Source organism: Anser brachyrhynchus (genome assembly GCF_964034855.1).
Source record: "Anser brachyrhynchus genome assembly, chromosome: Z".
Lineage (NCBI taxonomy): Eukaryota > Metazoa > Chordata > Aves > Anseriformes > Anatidae > Anser > Anser brachyrhynchus.
In genome coordinates, this window is record NC_137697.1 from 4384992 (window position 1) to 4408346 (window position 23355).

Below are 23355 nucleotides of genomic sequence, written 5' to 3' on the forward strand. Positions count from 1 at the left end.
TTATTGTGAAATATCAAGGCACTTGAAAAATAACTAAAGATCACATGAAAGCACGCCAAAATTACAATACCTCAAATTTCTAGGCTAACCCACACATTTCCACAGAAATTCTGGAAATCTAGAAAGGAGGGAAAGCCTCATGAACAGGACTCTTTAGAGAGAGTTTTTCTTCCCCCTCTCCTGACCAGCACACAATCCCTTCCTCTGATATTTTTTCTTTAAAGAAGTTCATCCCCTATTTGCCCTGCTTGCATTTATCTCACATTACACAGAGTAAGGCCCACCTCTGCAGCAGACACACCTTGCGCTGGCGCCAGAGCTGCCCAAGGGAGCTCAGAATCTGGTAAATCAAAGAAAGAAAAGCCTTGGCAAAAACACACCTGAATCCCTTGCACTCCTCACCACACCTTTTGGAGACTGGAGCTGTTTGGAATAACACTGGGACGTTTTCCTAATGCTCCATGTAAGCTTTTATCCACTGCTTCTACTCATGACTACACATCTGTGCATTCACTCCTTTCAAACACTGAATGCAACCCTCTACCCTTTTATTAGCTGACCCAGGCTAAGTTCATCGTTGTCACTTATTAACACACTGCCTTCCAAAAATCAATCCTTCCAATGTCAGGTGTTTTATTGCTCTTCCCTGACTTAAATCCCCATTGCTAACAGCTTCCTAGTATTGACAGGCTTCTAAGTCTGATCTTGCCACAAGTCCAACAATTTCCTTTTTGTCCATAATCCACCTTAGTGTTATTGTAGCTCCATAAATCCTCTTCCCAACCTTTACCCCATGCCTTGCGAAGTATTACTGTTTAACAGTTCTGTTTTCCACTGAAATTATGCTTTGTGTTTTCAAGGATCCTTGTCTATCAGCTTCAACATACACTCCCGTCTCTGACTGTTCTGTGTTTTCTTCTGCAAAAAAGATCAGTTTCAGAAAGTCATAAAGCCGATTAAAAATATAAAATATGGTTTTGGTACAGCTTCAACTATTTTCCTCCATCTCCTCACTTCCTGTCACTTCCCCCTCCCCTTTTTTTATTCAGCCATATGTATCGGCCCCCAAATTATTTTATTTTGGTCTATCTCAAACTTCTGTATTAATACATATATTAATCCTTTTCTTCTGGGTTACATCCACATCTTAAATGATCTGAATGATTCCTTTAAGCGTTCCTTCTGACTCCTACAGCAGTCTTAAAAAAACAGCTTCCTTGCAACTTCCAAGCTACCTATTTCCCTTCTTCCCCCTTGACAGATACACTACAGTTTTTTTTTTCTTTCTTGGTTGTCATTCTTCAGTTTCAGGGTCATTGTAAGCTGCTTATAACCAAGATAGTACGAATATACGAATAAAATTTTTCTGGGAAATTTATGAAACACTATCAAAGTTAAGGTAACAGTAAATTACCAAAATACAATATCCATTTTTATAGTCTACTTTGAGAAGTGAGCACCTCCATCCTAATTTATTTTTTTAAGTACTGGTGCAATTGGTTGTTCAGGATCTCCCATTGCCTTAGACAAAAAGAAAAAAAAAGGTAAGAAAATGAAAACTCAGCATGCCTCATGCCTCTAAGAAAGCATCAATTGAATTGTTCAAGTCTAACCCCTTTTGGATAAAACTTGGTCATTTTGTTTCCTTCCACCTGTCCCTTCCCTTCGCTTTTCTGTAGAAGATCACTTCTGTAAGAACTAGGATGCTGAATTATTCGGAATACAATTACACAAAAACATTATAAACCATTAGGATTTGCCTTTTATTCTCTATTTCAATCAGTAACGCTAAGTTTTAACACCAGAGAGACAGCTAGCTGTTCTACAGAACTACACAACGATGCCTCCACAAACCCCTCTCACTCAGGCTGCTGCGATCCCTCCAGCATCTGCAATGATTCAGGGTACGAGGTTCTAGAGCACTTTGGGAGTACACATGGAAGCAACAACATTTTCAGAACAAATAATGTGTTTGTTTCTAATCAAAACTTTTTAAGTTAATCCTCTCCCAGCACAGAAGAAATACTTTGTAAATACTCATCCTCCAAATTTAAGTTCTCTGTGGAGTTCTGTCTTCAGAAAACTTTTTAATATGCAAAACTGGCTCAGCCTCTCCAGGTAGTTGCCTACTATCTCCTTTTTACTAGAATTGCAAACAAAAGACACTCATCCTCCACATAGCAAGAATGCACCTAACTTTGTTTCTTTCATTGTAGATGAAAAGATATGGGACTGGGTTATAGGGAGTAAAGAGGGATTTCCACTCTGCCTTTTCTCTGTGTATACTCTTATCTGACATTCCCCAGCCTACTGCAGGCTTTACGGCTCTCCACACATACACACATCCTCTGGTTCGTGTCTAGTATCTTCACATTGGTAACTTATTACTGGGACTTTTGATCTATAACTAACATAACAGCACTGTAAATTAAAAGGAACTAAAAAACCCTAAAACCCTAGTACTTCTGTTTAACAAGCCAAATCAACAGCTAAACTCTGTACAACCTGCTTCCTGCCCCACACCTTGTCTGCCACTCCTTCCCCGGCTCCTCTCTTCCTTCCCAGCACTCCCATTTCTGCTTGAAAACTGCTGCCCCAGCTGCAGCCTCCTCTTTAACCACCCTCAAGATGCTTTTCACCACAAGGTTGAAAGCCCTTCCCTCTCGGGTAAAACTAAGCCACTCAATTTTAAACCTACTCTTATTAAAAAAACTGGGGAGGGGTGTATACCTCAGGCCATTTTCTGACATTCCTAGCACTTGTCTAAAGAAGAAAGACCACAAAATAAAATTCTCTGCCTATACTGATACATACACACAGGCATTTTGACTTTGCTCTATCAGTTACGATGCCTTTGCACTGAAAGTGAAGGAAGATTAGCAGCAGAAAGTTACTTAGCATCCATAAAGAACATTTACAGTTGTCTACTTTAGATTTCCACTCACCGAATTATTGCACAGGAAACTCCCTACACTGACAAACACTCCCATGTTGCAGGAAACTCCCCACACTCATACACCTAAAAGCCAACTAGACCAAGAAAACCTCTCCTCACACTCCCCAACATCCCACACATGCCTTAAGTTGCTTCACTGAAATCCAATGCAGTTCTTGCTGACATGCATGGGGCCTAACAGCAAAAATGGACGTGGCATCAAAAAACAAGTTGCACGCACACACACACAGGCCGGTGTGCTTTCAATTTCCACTGATTTCCTTAGCAGCAAAACCCTCGTGTGGACACATTCACACTCTCCTGGGGATCTGTTCAGCCACACCCACCCTTACTCCTGGGCAGAATTCTTCCATTTCTGAAGCCTGAGATGCCCACAAAAGGGAGAGATTGCAAGGAGGCGGCATACAAAGGCTACGCAGCTCGCAGGGAGGGTCACCACCATTCGGGTCACTTGGGAAGCAGAGCAGAAGCCAAAGTCTTTTATAAACCACAGCCTCCTAACTTATTAATAAATAACCAGGGAATTTTCTACCTCTGTTCCAGCCTCCTCATGCCTTTCTTGCCTATATTTAGTCAGACAACCTTATTGCTTCTGTTATGCTTGTGACAACATATCTTGTCCTCTGCTACCATACAGCAAACATCAGCATCAGTATTCTTAAGGGTATTATTAGCTGCCTTTCTAACTCCTTACCCAATAAATTTATTTGAAAAACTAACATGAGTGAAAGTAAAAGGCATGCTCCTGTCTATGCTACACCACCAAGTCTTTTAAAATGCAATTTCCCAGAAAGATGCCGTATTTGGCAAAAGAGCTCCCCTTCCAATGACCATTAACGTCCTCAGTGCCACTCTCCCACACTGGACTGCTAGGAAGCAGCTCTCGAGTGACAAAAGAGCTGCCTAATAAGACCACCTGAACTCTGAGCCTCTTACTGCCTTCTCCAGTTAAGTGAAAAATGGCTTTTATGAAGTTTAGAAAGCTGCACCTCAAGGGGCTCACTGCGGTGCTCTACGGAGCACACACTGGCTTCCAGTATCAGTCTTTTCCTTCCACACTTGATACAGAGGTTGTGAAAGAGATCATCTCAGCTGGCTTCAGCAACGAAGAGATCAGAAGAGTCACTCTTTAATGGGGTTTTAAAAACAAAAAGTCTCTCCTGTCAGCCAGTGTTTTCCAAGTGCGGATAATAACATACATGAATTTGTCCATCATGACACAGGCTTCCCTTGGTCTTCATCTGCCACGGACTACGAGAAGCAACAGTCTATCTTGTTTTTCGAAGTCACAGACAAACAGGTCACATTCTTCACTTCTGAATCATCATGGAACGACTGTGAAGTGGTTCCTTTCCAGACTGTCTTGTCTCTTGCCTTTAGCCAGGAGTGCACACTTCATATAGAAACATACAGCTGCCTCTATCTTCAGAGAGGCAGACTGCTCTTCTGGCTTCCGTTCAAGTGCCTACTCATGTTTTAGTTAATAATTCTCTTCAAAAGGTGCCAGATCTTGGAACTCTCCTCTATCCCAGAAACTCACATGCTCAAGTTCCTATGCTGTATAGGCAGAGCTTCCACAGACATCTCAGTGTCACTAAGTGGATTTATATTTATCAATAGTTTTTCCTTTTTCTTCTACTTAGATATTCAGATCCTACTGCTCAATGCCTGTGAACCAATCATTTTCAGTGGCACTTGCAACCTAAACTACAATTAGGTAAAATCTTAAGCAGCACTTAAGATTCTTTACATGTAATTCTTTACATACAAGGTTCTTCCAATAACTCTTCCAATAACCCTTTGCCTCTCAAGGGATTGTTAGTGCTAGAACAAAAAAATTGCAAATTGCCTTCCCCTGAATTTAACCAGAGAGTCACTTGGGCTACAGCACGTGCTCTGCAATTTAGCAGCAGCAAAGCTACAAAAATGAACTACTATCTGTGCCACGTGAGATGTATTCACATTCTCAGAAGGTAGCTGAATACTAAAAGAACAGTTATTTTAACTGCAATTTGCTACAGGTCTTCATTCCAATCCTTCCACTTCTGGAAGCATCTTACCAGTTCCATCATCTGCATCATTCTGACCAGTCTCCCAAATCTCTGATTTTGTCCCAAAGCCATCAGTGGCAGAAGACTCCGTATAGTCTGCAGGGTTAAATGTCCTAGAGTTTTAAAAGTTAAGAAATGGAAGAGAACACATGGGTCATTCATTGAACAAAAGTGCCATCATTTTTAGCTGAAGTTGTATTAGATTTAACATCTTGACTTCCGCATATATTTATCTTGATCATTTTGGCTCCCAAAGAATCTTTTCCTCTATGAGCAGACATGGATAAAAAAGGGAGAAAAGAGAAAAGGAGGAAGAAAAAAAGCAAGGAAACTGTAGAGAAACTGAACCAAAACAAGAATTCCTGGAAATGCAGTTAACAGCATACCTACTCTTCCCCATCCTCCAAAGCATTAGATTATATGCTCAGCTTTAAGCCTTTCTCGGCTGATAGTTTCTTGGTGGCTGACTGATAAGAAACCAGTATCGTATAATTTCAGAGCACCAGACTTGTGCAGGACAGCAGTCAAAACATCAAGATTATTTCAGAACACACTCCTGACACCAAGGCCAAAAAACACAGATGCAGATAACAGGTGAAAGATTACAGAAAAACCTCCTTTCAGTTCATCATACGGACTGTGAACAAGAAGGATTATTAGAGAAGTAGAATTAGCCTTCTGTTCACCATGACATCACCAATGTTACATGAAATGTCATTTAGGGCAAATACTGAAAGTAACAGAGGCTTGATTCTCTGATTCAAGTTATTCTGTCAAAACTAAAAACAATCTTTAGAACTATTGAGTAGTTCTCAGTACAGTTCTCAAACTACCTTTGACTGTTTTTGGGTACATGTGTGTCTAAACAGTGAAAGCATGAAACCTCAAAAACAGGAGAGAGCTTATAACCACTTGTCTTCCTATTTTTATTTAGGACTCACATTCCACTGAAACAAATACCTTTTCCAATTTACCTAGGACAATAAGCACCACACAGCACTTTGAGCCTCCTAGGCACTACGTGGCTCTTACTGATAGGTACAAACGGGTTCTTCCAAGTTTGACATATTAACTTCAAGTGAACTTGGATTAGGGTTCTATAGATGTGTCCAGTCAAACACCGGTTTAAGACAAAAAATAATCCAGTTATCATCTAACAGATCTATGAATTTTTGCATCTGTAGTGATTCATCATACATATAGCAATAGTAATACATACAGTGGCAAACAATCTTGCCACTGAGCTTGATCCTCCCCGAAATCTGTGCTCTGCATGTTTCTTACCCCATGCCTTGGGCTGAAAACCTCCCCGCTCCTCTCCCTCTGCCACGTCCAAACCCTAGGAGAGAAAACACCATTTAACAGCAACAGCAGAGAAGGAGCCAGTCACTAGTCTGTCACATTAGAAAATACTATGATTGAAGAAAACTACCACAGGAAAAAATATATCCTTCCCAAATTTGCTCACAGGAGAATGTTTCCCTACCATATGCAAGTCACAGTTTGCTGCATGTTTCCGTAGGACTTCCATTCTTTGCCGGCTTTTCTGTAACTAGAGAAGTAGCTCAAAATTCTAACAAGAGGACTTACCTAAAGCCTCATCCCAAATGAGGCTGCCATTGCCAAGTCAGTAGCCATCACTCAAAAATTCGTCTCTAATTTCTCACTCTTGCCTAAGCAGCTGTAATAGCCCAGCCCTCATGCATGGTCTGGTCTCTCCAGAAATTCCTTGTCATTCCTTGTCCGTGACAAGAAAATGTAAGTACACCATTTATTTCCTTCTTTCCGTTGGACTCCGTTGTCCGCCGCTACCGTCTTGCGCTTTCTCCTACCTGCAAACACATGCTCCTTGCCCCTTACTCTTAGTCGCTGACATGAAGACTACTCAATTCAGATTACTCAAACAATTCCCATTACCACCCGCAAAAACTTGTTTCTATTCAAACAACAAAAAATTTGTTGTCCCAAATTTTGATTCCAGCCTTAGTTCTCTAGCTTCTTGCTCCAGTGAATGGCTTTATTTTTGCATGCAGCATACTGCCAACAAGGCATTAGATTTTATTACTTAAACACCCATAAAGTACAGCTCTACATAAGCCTCTAGAAACTCATTTCTTACATGTAGTATTTTCTACAATAATTCTATTTTTATGCCTTTTTAGGATGTCAATATCTGAAGCCTATCCAGTTGTTTTTTGTTTTTTTTTTTTTGAGAACAACTATGATTGTTTCATATTACAAGGACGGGAGCAGGTCAAGAGCTGCAGACTGAGAACAAAGTGATGTCTATTTTAATGACAAAATTATGCAGTAATTACAAGTCAGCAAGCAACTCTAAGTTTACCAGAATACAAATATTATAATCTTAAATCACCGATGCATTTGTTGTCCAAACGTCAGAATTACCTAGGTTAGGCAGCTTGAATTGGGATCAAAATCACCCCTTATTTTCAGGGGACCATTTGAAATGAGTTAGAGCAATAGCTCCAGGACACAGTAAAACCAGTTCAGGAAGCTCCTTTTCTAATGACTTTCCTTTCCCTCTGCTCACCACCCATTCTCCCCCTTGCCCTAGTTCACTGTGCAAGTTTTGAAAGACATTTCTGGTTATTTAAAACGTTTGCTACCTACATTTTTAAGGACTTCTCAGGAGCATAGAGATACCAGGATAGCTTTATCCACATTTTGTCAGAAAGCGTTTACCCATTCTCTATAAAAGATACTGGTAGCTACAGGGAAGCTGTGAAATTCTGCAGAAGGGATTTCCATCCAGGCATACATGGTATTTTGGTGAGACAGGCACACAGAAATGAAGTCTGGGGAGCTGGTCTATGGCATAAAGGGGTCACAGCACTCAGACCCACGAAGACAGAAGCCAGTGCAGTATTTATTAATGGAGCACAGAACAGAAGCCAACACTTTTTTGGAAAAGCTCAGCAATGAAACAGATGAGGAGCTGCAAACCACAGGAACAGTCAAGCAGCAATATGTTTGACTGAGGCAGACGTCAGATATAGAGATATCAGCTAGAATAGCTAGCATGAAAGGAGGTAAAGCCTTCCCAGCCTCTCAAGCTCAAAAATCCCAAAGACCAACCTTAGTATATTAAGCAGAAGATGGTTGTAGCAAGTGAGGAGTATGTAAGATGCTGTATCAGCATCTGCACAATAAACTACCAGCTAAAAGCAACAATAAGAATCTCTAACAACTTTAAAGTACTTTGAACGTAAAGGAAATCACACAATTTATGAAGTTACAAGTCTTCAAAGACTACTAGCCAGCAAGGATTTGTCTGTATCAGATCAGTTTGGAAGCTAATCCTGAACTTTAAATTCAGTAGATTCCCTTAACTTCACAAAACTGTGTCGATGCTTTTTGTCAAAACAGAAATTCATTAACATTTTATCAAATGCAACTAAAAGCATTCCAATGAAGCCTAAAGGGAAGTATCAAACCTGTAGGGTTACAGGAAGCACTGAATTCAAAGCTAGAAAAGATACTTATGAGGAACTAATTCAAAATATGGGACAGTGAGTACACACCAGTGAAAGACTAACTCAGCTCAGATGTGGAGTCTCATATATCATAGTCATTAATGCAAGATGCCCACGGGAAGTGCTGATACTCTCTTTGACACAACCAGGTCACTAACATATTCTTAAATTCTCATGCTAACTTACTTCTCACAACTGCCAAAATTAAAACATGGCCTTAAAATACTTCGAAGGCGCTGTTTAACAATACAGAGAAGTTACAGTCATGAAGGTACTGTGAATTTCCATCATGTATTTGCAAGCTTTTCATGTTTTTTAACGGTGACTAAAAGGTCTGTGAGCAAATGGGCTTCACGCTGCAATTCAGCAACACAAATCCCAACCATGCAGTTTCACAGCAGCTTAAACCCATTTAAATGAAAACTACTACAACAGAAGCCATCCTCACCTGTGATCCCAAGCTCTGTCATCTCTCTTGCACAGATAGATTTGCAAATACAACCACTGACCACAAAACGACCATCAGAAAATAAAACGATCAGGTCATTGTTGGATCAGCTCTCTGAACCAGATCTCTGCTTGTTAAATGCCAGAAAACCAGTCACCTTCACACGGGTTAGTCAAATGAAAATCAGGTAGACCTGACATCCCCAGCTACCGTGCTGCCTCCCCATTTTTTTTCTTTTTTGGCTTGGCTAGTTTTAAACAAAATCAATTTCCAAATGCATCAGGAGACAGACTGGATTAATTCCTCCGAGCAGTAATGCCAATTTACACTGGCAAAAAAGTTCAACACAAAGAAGATATGGATTCGATTATAATGGTCAATGTTTCCAAAAACTTGATTTTTTTCCTGTGGTAACAAACTATCATCTATTCCTCTATCAACATTTTTAATCTACCCACAAAGAGAACAAGTGACTTGGTAGTAGCTCTTTATATCTTCCACTAAGATTACAGGAGAAGATTTTCTTACAATCCATCAGCACATTAAACACAAAAGCAGGTAAAGAATAATATTACTGCTCTATCTCATGTAAATGCTTGTAAAATTTCTTCATTCCTTTCCACTTGGATCTACGAACAACAGGCTAAAACATCAAGGCAACATTGCTTACTCATTTCTGTTCCAGGAAACCAAGAGTGAGGAACTATGTTTAAAGTTGATTCCGATTAACATTCCTGCTACTACCCTATCCAATGTCATAACTTTAAGTGATGAAATATTTAAAACATTTTGTTGTTTTCTTTAACATTTTAACTCTGTGTTGTTTCCTTCATGCTCTCCAGCACATCTCAGTCAACTAGGTTCACATTGGTGGTATCACTTGGTAACTTTACAGTTAATTTCTTGCATTCATTCCAGGAAAGACAGCAGTCATATCCAGGCAGATGGGGAGATTTTCTGCTTCCAGTAAAACGCATTGGGAGTTCAAATCTCCCATAATCACAAAATGAGTCTTAACTCTGATACTTCCCTACAAGGGAAGAATGGTTCAGCTCTCTCAGAGCTTCTTCCCCAAAACAAGTGTACACTGGAAGGGAGCACAAGATGAATGTGTAGTCCCACAACCTGAATGGAATTATCCCATTAAATTAATAGCCTACTTTATAGAAAAAATGCATTTTACAGCCTTAAGTCCTTCCAAGTGAACACACATACTCTATTTCAAAACTAAGATTTTCACACTGACAAGTTTAAATCAGACAAAAACATCATCAAGGTTAAGAAAGAGGCCTAAGAATAGCTGAAAGGGAAAGGAAACAGACTGGAAGAGCAGGTAACACTCAAGAGCTGTGTTTATCTCAGGCTATAGAGTAGTTGGACAGCCCAAACCCATGTTCAGGAAACACACAGCCAGCCAATCTGCAGTGGAAGCTGAGATAACAGAGGCCTAAGCCCTATGAATAGATAGGGCTAAGCATATAAAGGTTATATTCTGTGTACTTCATACTACCAAAATAAACACCGATGTTCTATGTAATAATTCAAATCATTTTTCTTATTAGTCATCATAAAGCTAGGAGCATCACATCAGTTTTATATACTGCATGTGCTCTAATAAGCATCTTTAAAAGGAAGTGCAGAAAACTTTCAACTCCAAATTTGCCTCAAAAGAAAAAAGTAACATGTTAAAGCTAAGTTCTGGTTAATCTCTTTAAAAAAAAATATGTAAGCTCAAAAAAAATACGTAATGCTAACTACAGCAAAACTAAACAGACTGCAAACTGTGACCTCCAGAAGGTCTGCTCTGCATTCATGTTTTAGAAAAAAACAACATCCTTACTAGTTCTGGCAAAGCAAATCCAAAATATGTTCTGTGCCAACTGTGCTAAGCTTTTAAAACAAGAAAATGTTTAGACATGCAATTCTCGTTACAGAAGCTCATTTTCTTCCCGATCGCCTATTTTTTATTTTAAAAAATTAAGAAAAAAGATCACAAACACAATTTAGACTGGTCTGGTATTTACAAAAAGGGTGCACTGCTCTGTTTTCTTACATAGCCAGGAAATGTTTGAAAGGTTCCTTGTCGAGTACTGTAAGTCCAAAATTAAAACCTCATGTTTTCCCCTTTCACTTTTATTTCTGTTTTGCTAGAATGAATTTGTTTTTGCTCTCCACATTTTTGCTATATGCACATTGCTCTGGAAGAACGAAAAGGAAAGGAGTTTAGGAACAGAATTGGAAGTGACAAATCCACTTTGACTTTGTAAATGAGGTGAGTTGTTACACATGAATCTAACAATTTCCATGCTGAATGAAGCCAAGAAGTTCATCATCTACCTACGATCTTGTCATTGGCTGAGGTCAGTGTCTGTGGAAACATACAAGAGCTGAAACCACAACACCATTCCTCTGGACACAGTCCTGATTTACAGCCATTTGTAGCTCAGACACTTCCTGAGCCAAACAATTTACGTAATTCACCAGCCTCATTCATTGGGCATTGTTTTTTGTTTTGGTTGGTTGGTTTGTTTTTGTTTGTTGTTTTGGTTTGTTTTTTTTCCTGTGGTTGTTTTTTTGAATACATTTATCAAAACTCCCCATGTATAAATTTTCAGAACCCACAAGACCTTAAGTAAAGAGTTCCTCAGGTTAACTTCATATATCAAACCATTCCTGACGTTCATTCCGAACCTGTAACTTACTGATTTAATATCCCCTCACTCTCATATTTGCATGAGTGATGAATACATTCCCCCACAGAACTTTCTTGCTAGAAACTTTACAGATCTCTACCACAACCCTTTCTTTTGCAGCCTGCGAAGTCCTACTCTGCTTGTTCCTCACATCCCATAAAGGCAATCTTCTCAGTACCCTTCAAAGCCTTTTTTCTTGTTCTACCACTCCCTTTTCAACATGGGGTGGAAGAGAGTGGGAAAACCAGACCTGCGCTTAAAACTGAGCATGTGGGAATATTACAAAACAGCAACATCAAGTAGTATTGTGCCTGTACAGTTCTTTAATTTATACAGCACTGCAGCTGACTGAAACACAAATAAAGGGAATCTTTCAGGAACCAAGAGTCTTGAAGATATAACCATCAAATATAACCACTTTGATACAATTATCAATCACCATTATAGTATTTTTTTACAGCAAAATTAAGCTCATTCAAGAAATTCAGTTGTAGAAAGATAGATAGGAAGGCCACGTTAAAAACCTAAGTTCCTTGACTCCTTTCCAAATCAAAGTTTACACACAGTTTAGCAAGCAGAGGTTAACAGCTGAGAAGCAGAGCAATTCCAGCTGGGATGTGTCCCGAATCGCATCCTGCGGCACACTACTGCTTTCTCTTAATCACTCAGTAATGTGTATCTACTTCAAATCCCTGCTCTCCTGCATTCCAGCAACCAGCGCTGTTTGTACACTGTATACCTACTACCCTTTATAGTTGCAAGGAACGTCACAATCATTAACAGATCTACTGTATAAGCCAATGCCTACAGCACTAAAGCTGAAATTCTCTGTCAAGCTTTGCTTTTTTCTTCCCCCAATAAATAGTGCACTATCACCAGAGAATCCATCCCACTTCTGCTGGTTTCGGTGCGTGTCATTTATTAAAATTAGGTTTTTCTACAACGAAGCAGTAATGTGATGGCCCAGCAAATCTGCCCCTAGAAAGCAGCCAATAAGATAATTCCAGCCTGAGAAGGTACCTTAAAATAGCTAGAGTGCATTGTTTGGATATTAGCTGACCCCTAATTTTGTATGTGTTGCCTAGATTCCTACACACAGACTACATGAAACATTTCTAAAAAAAGTGCTCTGTTGTGATTACCAATCTATTTCCTTTTAGCTGAAGTACTTTATCCCAAATCTGACTATTATTTTGTGTAACAGCAAATACAGACTCCTGAATAAAATGGCAAGAAGCCTTTTTTTTGTTATCTACTAATAACGAAAGAAAGAAGGTCATGCACCCTTAAAATATTAAGAAGTGAATTACACAGCTTTATGTAATTCCCTGAAGATTTCAAGGGCTTGCATTATAAAATTAAATTAGGTATTTCCTGCCATATAACACACACACTTGTAATATAATGATCCTGAGGCCATTCAAAGGATTTATCACAGACAGTAGAGGAGACTTCATCAAGACACTTTGTTAACATCAATGTAGAGTTTAAACTATTCAGTAGAGATACAGACACACTGTATACACTACCCCAGTGAACTGAAATTGGTTTAAGTTGCTCCTGTTTCTTCAGTCAGGTATGTTAGTCTGATACTGATGATTTAAGTGCCTTGGCTTGAGACATACGATAGTATGTCTTCATCTGGAGAACTGCAGAGTTGACAATGAACATAATGAATTGTTCATAAAACAAATCAAAAATAGACAGAACTTGAGACTAACTTTTGAGTTCCACCCAGCAACTTAAAAAATCCTACATTTGTATTTACAACTTGTATAAAGAATTATTTTATAAAGCAAATACTTAAAGCCTTATGTTCCACCTATAACACTTTATACCACACCCTCCCCTGCAACGCTACCTCTGCACAAGCCATTTCATGCCTGCTGATTACATGCACAACCAAGTCACTCACAACCCTCTGAAGCTACACATCTTTGCATCTTTCCACTTCAAGATACAGATTTGGAGACAATGAAGTTGGATGTGCCAGTCACTGAATGCCTCGTTACTGGATATTCCAAAGAGAAGAGTCCTTTTGAAGGTAGAATTGTTTTTCCACAATTAAGTATATTTTCCACATTACTAAGTACGTTTGCCCTACTGTGCACTTTATCAGTTTAACTTCATACCCATCTCCCAGTACAACCCCAGGTAACCCATTTCCCTTCCTCTTGCTTCAAGAAAAGCAAGCTTCTTTCCACTCAATCCCATGAAAATCCAAACAAACCATGCATCCCTTGATTCCACACCAAGTCTATTGCCAACATCTTTCCTCTCTTCTTCAGGATGTGCAGTTCTACCTATGACTCCACAGTGCTCTTTCCACAGATCTCCTCATCAACAACTTCATGCCAAACTTCCCTCACCAGAAAGCATCTAAGGTGGCTAGTGCTCTCAGACTGGGTACCAAAAACAGAAGACAAACCTAACAACAGGATCCACCCCAAAATAATGGCATAAGCACACATCAAATCCCTCCTCAAGAGCTCCACAAATGGAATCTTGTACTCTCCTGCTGCCAAGGTACATCTTGAGGAGCCCAGTGCACTCCAACTCCCAGGCCGGCATTATTCGATCTGGCAAAACAGCTCTCGATAGCCAGAGGACACCAGCTTACCACACCAAAAACTGCTAAAATAATTGATACCAATCACCTTTAAGTCATTCTAAGACCCAACGGTGAAAAGGGCTATGGGGGGTGGCAAGTACCTAAATTAAAGCTGGCTGAAGTGCTTATGGAATCAAAGGATAACCAAATGCTTAAGCTCTTTAATTAAACACATAAAGGGGGGGAATTCCATTTCAGGAAATGAAATCAAGGTCAGTCCCCCACCAATGTCACCATCTCACCTCTCCCACGGCCACGTTTTCCACGGTCTGAAGGCCTGTCTCCTTGATTGTTGTCCACTCCGTTCTCTTCAGCTCTAACTGTGGAAAGAAGACAGCTTAAGAGAAAATTTAGAGACTCATACATAAGACAATATAGCCATCTGCTTAAACTGAATCCCAAGAAGGAAAGGTAAGATTTTCAGAGTGGCATGGTCAAGATATCTCACTCACCCTCTTCTTTGCAGGCCTAGCCACAAACAAATTACTTACTTGGAATTTGACAATTAGAAAGGAAAATATCAATTAAGAGAGGAACATATCAGACACTTTTTGAAGCGCAGTGTTTTATTATATTAATTATATAATAGTGTAAATTGGTGAGAAATGAATTGCCTCAAACTTCACTTTCTTGACGCGTTAGTTGGCAACACTGAAAGAATAAGGAATAACTAAGAACAGCGGATCTCCTGTCTGCCAGTGTCACATCCCTACGCAGCCAGGAGAAACTAACTCTCCTCTGTATTTAAGTCAGAGGAGGATGATGACAGAAGGCTAGGTGTTTGAAAAACACTGCAACTTCTACTTCGTTGGAAACTGCTGAGTAGGTATTCTGAAAGATGGCTGGCTCCCTGAAGAAAAAAGATGACTGTCCACTTAAAACACTGCTGAGTATTTTGTACTGCACAGTTTGTCCTAATAGCAGCAACAATACCATTAATGCATGCATAAAAAGGTGGGAAGGAAACATCAAGATCTAGTAACCATCTGAAAATCCTCAGTTTCAGTTTAGGAAAGAAAAAAGCAACATCTGGTTCTGGCAAAAATCTTGCCTCTGACTTTCAGTTTTGATGTTACTCTATTCTAACAGAGCTTCACAATGCCTTCAATGGCAAAATATTTTAATATATTACAATAATTTAAAAAGTTGGCTAATACTGTAAATATTTTTCCCACTTCTATGGGAAAAGGATTGTGTTTATTTCATCTCTCTCCATTCTCTGCTCATTTATCAGTGCTGTTGGTGGCTCTTATAGGCAATACATGCAGCTTAGACATTGCTGATAAAACTTAGAAGAAAAAGGCTATGTGTATCCAATGGTAATTTAATGTGATACTACCTGATTTGGAAAATATTAGTCTTTCTTTACACAAGGTCGTATTGCACCTATATAAACTGTAGCTTTTTTTTTTTTTAATGTTTCAGTTCACAAAGCACTTTCTCTGTTGTAGTAACTCACCTGTGGCTGGCTTATGTCAGTAATATATGCTAGAGATTAATAATGATCCCAGTCTTTTCATTCCCCTTATGAGAAGATGAGAACATCTTCAGGTTCTCCCACTCATAAAAGGAGATGGAGTCAAAGCCGGATATTTTTTTAATTAAAAGAAACAAAAAAGTGTATCAGCTGTGCAGTGAAATACTTGCTCTCAAGCAGTGTTACAAAGACTCAATTATAAAACTTAAATAAAAGAACACTAAGTACAAGATTAATCAATCAAGAAAGGACAAACTTAAATTCAGTTCTCTGAAAAATACAAGCACAGACCATCCCAAAACTAAGTCATCTAGATCAAGCATACCTGTCATGTAAACAAGGTATAACCACTTAGGCACCGAGCTATAACTCTCGACGTTTTTATTCCATTAAGCATTTGCTCTCAACCAGCTTCACCTGCAAGAAAAATGCCTGAAGCTTTTAAAAATGAACCCCCTGTACGTACACTCTCGGCCACGGCTGCCTCCTCTTCCCCGTCTGTTGGAACTTCCCCGTCCACGACTCACTTCTCTGTCCCCTCGTTTTTCTCTGTTCTCTTTGTTTTCTGAACTTTCTTTTCCAACGCTTTTCTTCTTTCCCCCTACAGTCTCCCAAGAAGTCTATTTGGATAGAATAGAATTAGAAACAAAAATGAAAAAGGAAGAAGCTTCTCTGTATACTTCTGCCTCTCACCCCTCCAGGTCACGGGGAAAAAACAGGTATTTGTATAATATCACACCAGTAATACCTATCAGAAACTACACTGACACAAGGGGAAAACCAAAGTCTATTTTTTGGGAAGAGATGGGAAAGAAACAAATTATAGAAGCTTAGTTTTCTTATGAAATGTAATAATCTCAAATACTTCCAGCTATATATTAATTATAGCAATTTTATATAGCAATTTTAACCAGTCCAAAGAAGCCTAAATAAGACCACAACATAGAAAAAAACAGAGCAACGTTTTCCCTTTTTACTACCTCCATAAATCTAGCAAGGGAGCAAGCACAGAGCTATCTTTTCTCACAAGGAAATGAAAAAATATCTTCCAAGCATTATTGAACAAGAGACTGATGTGAAGAAGTACATGGTCTACAGAAAAAAATTATCCAGACCTACTAGAGCTCAAGCACCAAGAGACAGAACGGCAGACAAAGAACTTGAGAAAACTGGGGCCATAAGACAAAACATCCACTAACAGCTACAGCTCATCACGTTGAGCACAATTCAAGAAATATGTCTAAACAAGACAGAGTACCAAGGTACAAACAGATCTCAGCTTTAATATAAAAATCCAACCCCAAAATAAATTCAGAAATAATATCAGCTCCATATGAACATCTGTAGGAGTTGAAAACAAAATGACTAAAGTACTTGCTAAGAATAGCACAGCAACTCATTATGCAATTGCATGGTTAGTCTATTGAGCCATAGTTGCAAAGTAAAGAAGAAAGGTATTATTTGTAAACCATTAAGATGGCAGATGCTTTTAAATGTCTCCACCTCTAGCAGCTTATAGTCTGGATAAGGTATTCAAGCAGGAAAACTGCATATGCAGATAAGGTGCCGTCAACTGTGAAGCACTAGATAAAGCCCATGGCTTCGCAACAGGCATCATAAAAGGTTGGCTATCAGTAATTTGGGTCCTGTGATCTCTTCACTGAAACCCTCTCAAGGTAGGCAGTGACCAGCTAATCCAATCTGCCTAGAATTAAAAAAACTAACATTACTGAACAAGCAGGTAGCAAAGCAGTTTGCAAGTATAAACTCAATCTCTCAAACAAGACACTAAAACATTAAGTACTAAAAGAGAACGGTTATTCATCTTTTGTAGTGGTATAGGTGAGAAAGAAGCTCAAGTCAGTTTTCAATTTCATCTCTCACATTGAAGACTACACTGCCATAAGACAACTTGGGTAAAGTACAGATGGTGCTGATTAGAAGTACCAAACTACTTGTCTGAGCAATGTCATGTTATTTGTATGGGAGAAAACTTGGTCTCCTCCAGTAACTATCACACGGCTTCACTTGCCACAGCCTGTGTAACTGCATTGCACACTAAGACCCTCCAAGAGTTTCAGAGATACTTTAAAGGACGATAAATAACTGCACTGACAGGTTAAAAACCTAATCTAGATGGTTCAGAATGCACTGTTTTGCTAATGGGTGTGGTGCCAAGTGATCTTCAATTGTTTTAAGAAATCTCCAAAAACAGATGATCCCACAAATCTAAAATAAAAGAGACTGTAGTAAGGCTTTATACGATCTAAATATCAGTAAAGAGAACTATGAAAGCATCATATCCATGCTTTACCACAAGTAAGAATTTCAGACATTTACAAGGATTTCAGGATTTGTGAAGTTATTTATTACTATTTATATAAGGAGAAAAATCAGTACCATTTGGAAGAAAACTTTCTTAAACTTCTTTCAGAAGTTGGGAATAACACTGTCTCTGGACATGGGTATGCATCATAGACCATCAAAACCTTTGTAAACTACAATTTCAGCTGAGGATGCCTGAGGCAACCCAAATTACAGTTGTGGACCTAACCCTTGAAAAATATTTAACAGAAGCTTTTTGCTGCCCTGACCTTGGGATGTAGGGGGAAAAGGGATCTGAAGGGTTCCCCCTTTAATCGACCTTCAAAAGTTTTAGAAGCTAAAACATGGTTGGGCATAAAATGGCTCTTACTCCTGTAGGAAGCTAAATGAACACAAGTCTTGGGCAAAGAAGCATACCCTTCTCTACTCTCCTCCAAAGCCAGACTGTCACAACGGTTGCAACTGAAAAGTCTTCATAAAGGGAGTACAAAGCCTTAAGGATCACAGCATTAAAAAAAAAAGCTGGCAGAGTATCAAAGAAATTATAAATAGACTCCATAGCCATCACTCCCTGCTCTTCTAATTCCTCAAATTGGATAGATACATATTCTTCCAAATGAGGCAAAAAAACACGTAGTGCATCAAAGCCAAGTGAAGCTAGAAAGAGAATCAAGAATCTGCATTCAGAACAAGTATTACCTCTGTTTCCAACTTTATACCAAATCCATTGTAAAGCTGTTTTGAAGTATAATGGCCTCACAACAAACCCTTCAAGTTGGAGGTCCATACTTCCATAAGGAATATGTGCCTTCACACACACTGATGTAGACCTTTCTAAGATTTTCCTCCTTCCTCATTGAGCCCTTCAAGTTCTCTATATGTGAGTTGCATTTTCTATACTGAGAACAATGGGTTCAGAGGGACGTGCCAACACAGAACATGGATATGTTTTTGCCTCTTACTGATGGATGAGTTCAGAGAGTTTCTTCCATGTCATGATCACTTATAACAGTCTGCTGAAGAAAGCATTTAACATTCTCTTCAACCAGAGAACTATTTTCAACTAGAAGATAAATACCAGAGAACACAAAAATGGATAGCACATTACCAAGATAGATTTAATCCAGGTGAGATTCTCTCTTCTCCTACCAACTTACCCACCCACTCGGCATTACACACTTCTGTGCTTTAGATGACAACTCTTACAAATAAAAAGGGGATAAAAAGAAAGTCCCCTTGGTTAGAATGGTACATGGCCTAGATTTGGGGTGTAGGGGGGTTTGTTTCCTCATTAACACTAAGCAATAGAACACATCCTGATAAATCACAGGAAGTACTGAACATTTGACAGTAAAGTAAGGAAGTCCAGGCGTTTTCTCAATTTATAAGAGAAAGAGAATCTAGTTGACTGTCTCAGATAAGCTGTTAGAAGTCCCTCCAGCAAGAACTTCAACCACAATTTCCTGAAAACTCTTGGGATAAAGAACACGTTATGCAACCCTAACATTGTTCCTATATACACAGTTCAGTTTCCTCTTTCACTTTCTCCATAAAGTAAGGCTAATGAGCAACTCAACGACAAAAGCAACTACTTTCTGTATTCTCTTGTGCCCCTATTAGTTTTTGATGCATCTTTCAGATGTGGAAACCTCCTCCACCCTCAATACTTGCAACGGGTACCTACAAAAGTTACATGATGTCAAGTATCTGCCTCCCTTTTTAGGTTTACAAAGATTTCCCTTTGTGGCAAACACAGTATCACCTCAGGTCTCATGATTGTGGAGGTGCTACAGACTAACTACAAACAGGTCAGCAGAACACAGGACAGTGCCCCACTGAGCTCTGCTGCAGAGAAAATAGCAGCACATCTATAAAAGCTGGAGGACTCTAGAGGAGACCAGCAGAACACCTACATTTTCAAGTTTCAGCCTTTATGCACAAGACAGAGAAGCTTCCCTGGTGCCCATTTCCTCCAGATGAATTTCAGTGGAGACACGGAAATCAAAAGCTTCTTAAATATGACTTTCCCAATCATTGTCTCAGAGTGGATAGCCACAACAAGAAATAAGAGCAGATTAATAGAGAAGTAAAACCTTACCGTGTCTGAACTTCCTTCCAGCAGTATGTTGATAGCTCTGTTCACATCCCCATTACAGTCATGTAACGCCACTATGCACTCATCCTGGTTTTTCCCCGTCACTTCCATAAGCTGGCAGTAAAAGTCACATGTTAAAATATCCAAAGTATCATCATAAGAGTTAATACCATCACAGATTTGAAGAAAGTATGCAGCTACTGTGTCAGAGCAATCTAAAATCCTAAATAAAGGTATCTACATTTCATAGATCTGCTTAGGGTTCAGGTAAGAGGCAGGATGAAACACAAGTTTAAATAGTAATCAATATATAGTAATCAAGAAAACACCCTCTTGCACTTTTTTCCTTTAAGTTCATGGTTGCAAGCAAATGCCGTCACCCTAGTGATACCTGTACGAGGGTAAAGACACCACAAACCAGGACAGCTCCATTATCTCCCCCCTTTATCTCACTGTGTGAGCACAGCCATGAAATAAACTCTGGTGGTGAACAGATCCACCTGGAAAAACATCCAGACTGAGAAAAAGGTTAACTTCTCCAGTCAGCTCGGCTCCTTCAATCCGTTGTAACATAAGACCACACAAACAGGCTATGTGATGACTGCTTCAGGAGAGCTGGTTCTGAGCTATGCTTTGTGGGCCTGCAGCACACAGCCTGAGGAGGGGGGAATGGATATAACCAGCCTGTCAGGGGGCATACAGTATCTCCACACAGAAAAAAACACTAGCTAGAAATACATATGTACATGTGAAATATTGTACATTTCCTAAGCAGAATTTAACTCATCATTCTTCCAATCAGCAGAGCTACAGGCACCATCAATTTAGGTCCCTTTGCTTCAGGGCATATAGGACTTCACTTCTAGTGCAGCAACAGAAGTTTATAAACAAGAACAAACAGCAGTTAACAGTGATTGAGAGGTTTTACAAAGGGAAGGAAATAGAGAAATCTGCCCCTCTGCTGGATCAATGCATTCACAGTAACTCTTCTTTCCGAGTGCATTCCTACGTTCTACATGAGTTGTGACACGCTCACCAAGACAAAAACACCTGAGCAGACCAGGTAGCTGAATCCTCAGTACTGCTTGAATTAATGACCTCAGCATAATGACCTAACAGCATAATGGAAGCCTGAATATATATATCCAAAGTTCAGCATGGTAGAGGAAATGGTGCGAGATTTTGTTTTCACAGTGTAATTTTACCATTTTCATATACAGATCTGGGAGGTCAGATTAAAAAAACAACTACACAACACACACCAATTCACCTTTAAGCTATGGTTAGATTTTTACTTTTCCTGAAAAACAGCCAATGTTTTAGTAAACTCAGTTTACACAGGTGACAAATTTTTCCCCTGTGCATGTACATGCAGGCAAGCTGAATGCACTCTTTATTCTAAAGATCATTAAGCATTAGGACCACAACAGAGATACAGAGTCTGCAAGAGACATCAGCACAGATGATTTTTGGCTGAACGGCTCGTCTACAAAGGACAATACACTAGTTTAACTACACAGCCAGAGCTGAATTACCACACAATGTCTTATAAACAGAATTTTACAGTGCAATAAGAGCACCTTTTCCTAGTTAAACTAATGTAACTCCAAAAAAGATTTCATGTAAAATCAGAAACAGTCACTCTAACTACAAAATGTAAGCCAGCCTAGAGGCACCTTAGTGCAGGACATGGGAAGCCTGTACCATTAGAAACATACTTGTTTCACTTTATCTTCAAAATCTGCGTCGTTCTTATCGTAGATCATCTGAGCGAGGCGAATCTGTTCTGCTGTTGCCTGAAAAAAATGCAAACATCCAATAAAGTTCACGAAAAGTAACAATATCCTTTTTACAAGTATCTCCTGGTGTCACTATCTTCTCTCCAGTTTCTCAAAGAGAACCAACACAACAAGCACTGAGGTGCTACAGGGAAAGGATTAACACTTCCTCTTCTACATTCATTTTACATTAAAAAGAAGTTTACTGGAACAGAAGCAATTTCAACACTTGGCTTTGATGCCTGAACCACAGTTACAGGCCATTACATAGATAACTACGTAATAAAATGAAATTTACTATGGAAGTCTATATTTTGATATTATCACTCCTACTTTTATTTAGTAACTATCACTCCAGAGTTAAAGTTTTATGATAAAAAATGGTAATGGTATTTTTCTAAATTAACCTCGTATCTGATGATGCCCACTCGCATCACCTTCCATAACTCTCCCAAGAATGTGACTGTAGATTTATGAGAACTTAAAGGAAGACAGGGTTGCACCTCAAGACTCTGCCTGTGAACAGCTGCACTAATACTCGTCTCTGAAAATTAGTAAAGGATCTTGCTATTTATGATATATTTTGTGCCTCTGTAACATTTCTGGACCACAAAGCCACGCTCGCAACTTCTCCAGAAGTTGTCAGACTAAAACGGATGGATGCAGTAAAACATCATAAATCCTAATATGTTATGGTTGCTCCACAAAGAAAGCAACTCAATACCCTCTAATGTCTCAGCAGATACAGCTACTCTTCATAGCACGGCATTTGCAGTTCACTTGAACTGGACTCCCATGAAAATGCCAAAGATAACTGTATGTTACATGATCCTGAACCTGATTTGATTTCTGCTCAAATAGAAAAGATGTCTGTCTCTTGCTGGAGAAGGCTGATATTGAAGGGCTAAGACCCAAAACACGCGTTCATGTGCTGCAAAATACTTCATTACGAAAGGGACCACTTCATCCATTGAAATTTCTTGAATAAAGGGATTCATCCCGGGCAGCTGGCTGAACCTCACCTTTCAGAGTATCACTTCAGAGAATACCAACGTGTTCAAAGCCTCAAGAGTTTGACTCAGCCCCACACTGCTTTGCTGTTGCAGTTTACCACGAATACAAGCTCTGGAGAAGGTCGCCAAGTGCAAACACTGAGTAGAGTCTAAAAATTACTCCACCGTACACCATCAGCTGCTTATTTGCTGAGAAGTTACTGCAGCTGTCCCAGTTCCTTGAGGGAAGTGACATTTGCCACGCTGAGAGGCAATGTTCCAAGACAATTAGTGTTCGTAACGGAGTTAAGCACGCCACGCTATTTCACATTTCCCAAGTACCATGCTGACAGCTCCCTACGTCAGCTGGTAACACAGATCAGAGACTACCCTGGAGTTCCCAGCTCCACGCCCTGTGCTACCCAGAGCACTGCA

General features: G+C 39.4%; 1 protein-coding gene across 4 annotated transcripts in view; it reads right to left on the bottom strand.

The window, feature by feature from the left end:
• The window catches only part of UBAP2 (ubiquitin associated protein 2), a 117645-nt gene that overhangs the window by 70977 nt on the left and 23313 nt on the right, over positions 1 to 23355 (bottom strand). For all 4 annotated transcript variants that reach the window (XM_080574745.1, XM_080574744.1, XM_080574746.1 and 1 more), the window contains 4 exons: positions 21869 to 21946; positions 20154 to 20264; positions 16197 to 16350; positions 14479 to 14573 (listed from right to left, as the gene is read on the bottom strand). In XM_080574745.1, coding sequence (XP_080430871.1) covers positions 14479 to 14573; positions 16197 to 16350; positions 20154 to 20264; positions 21869 to 21946 — 438 coding nt within the window. The remainder of the gene's footprint in view (positions 1 to 14478; positions 14574 to 16196; positions 16351 to 20153; positions 20265 to 21868; positions 21947 to 23355) is intronic.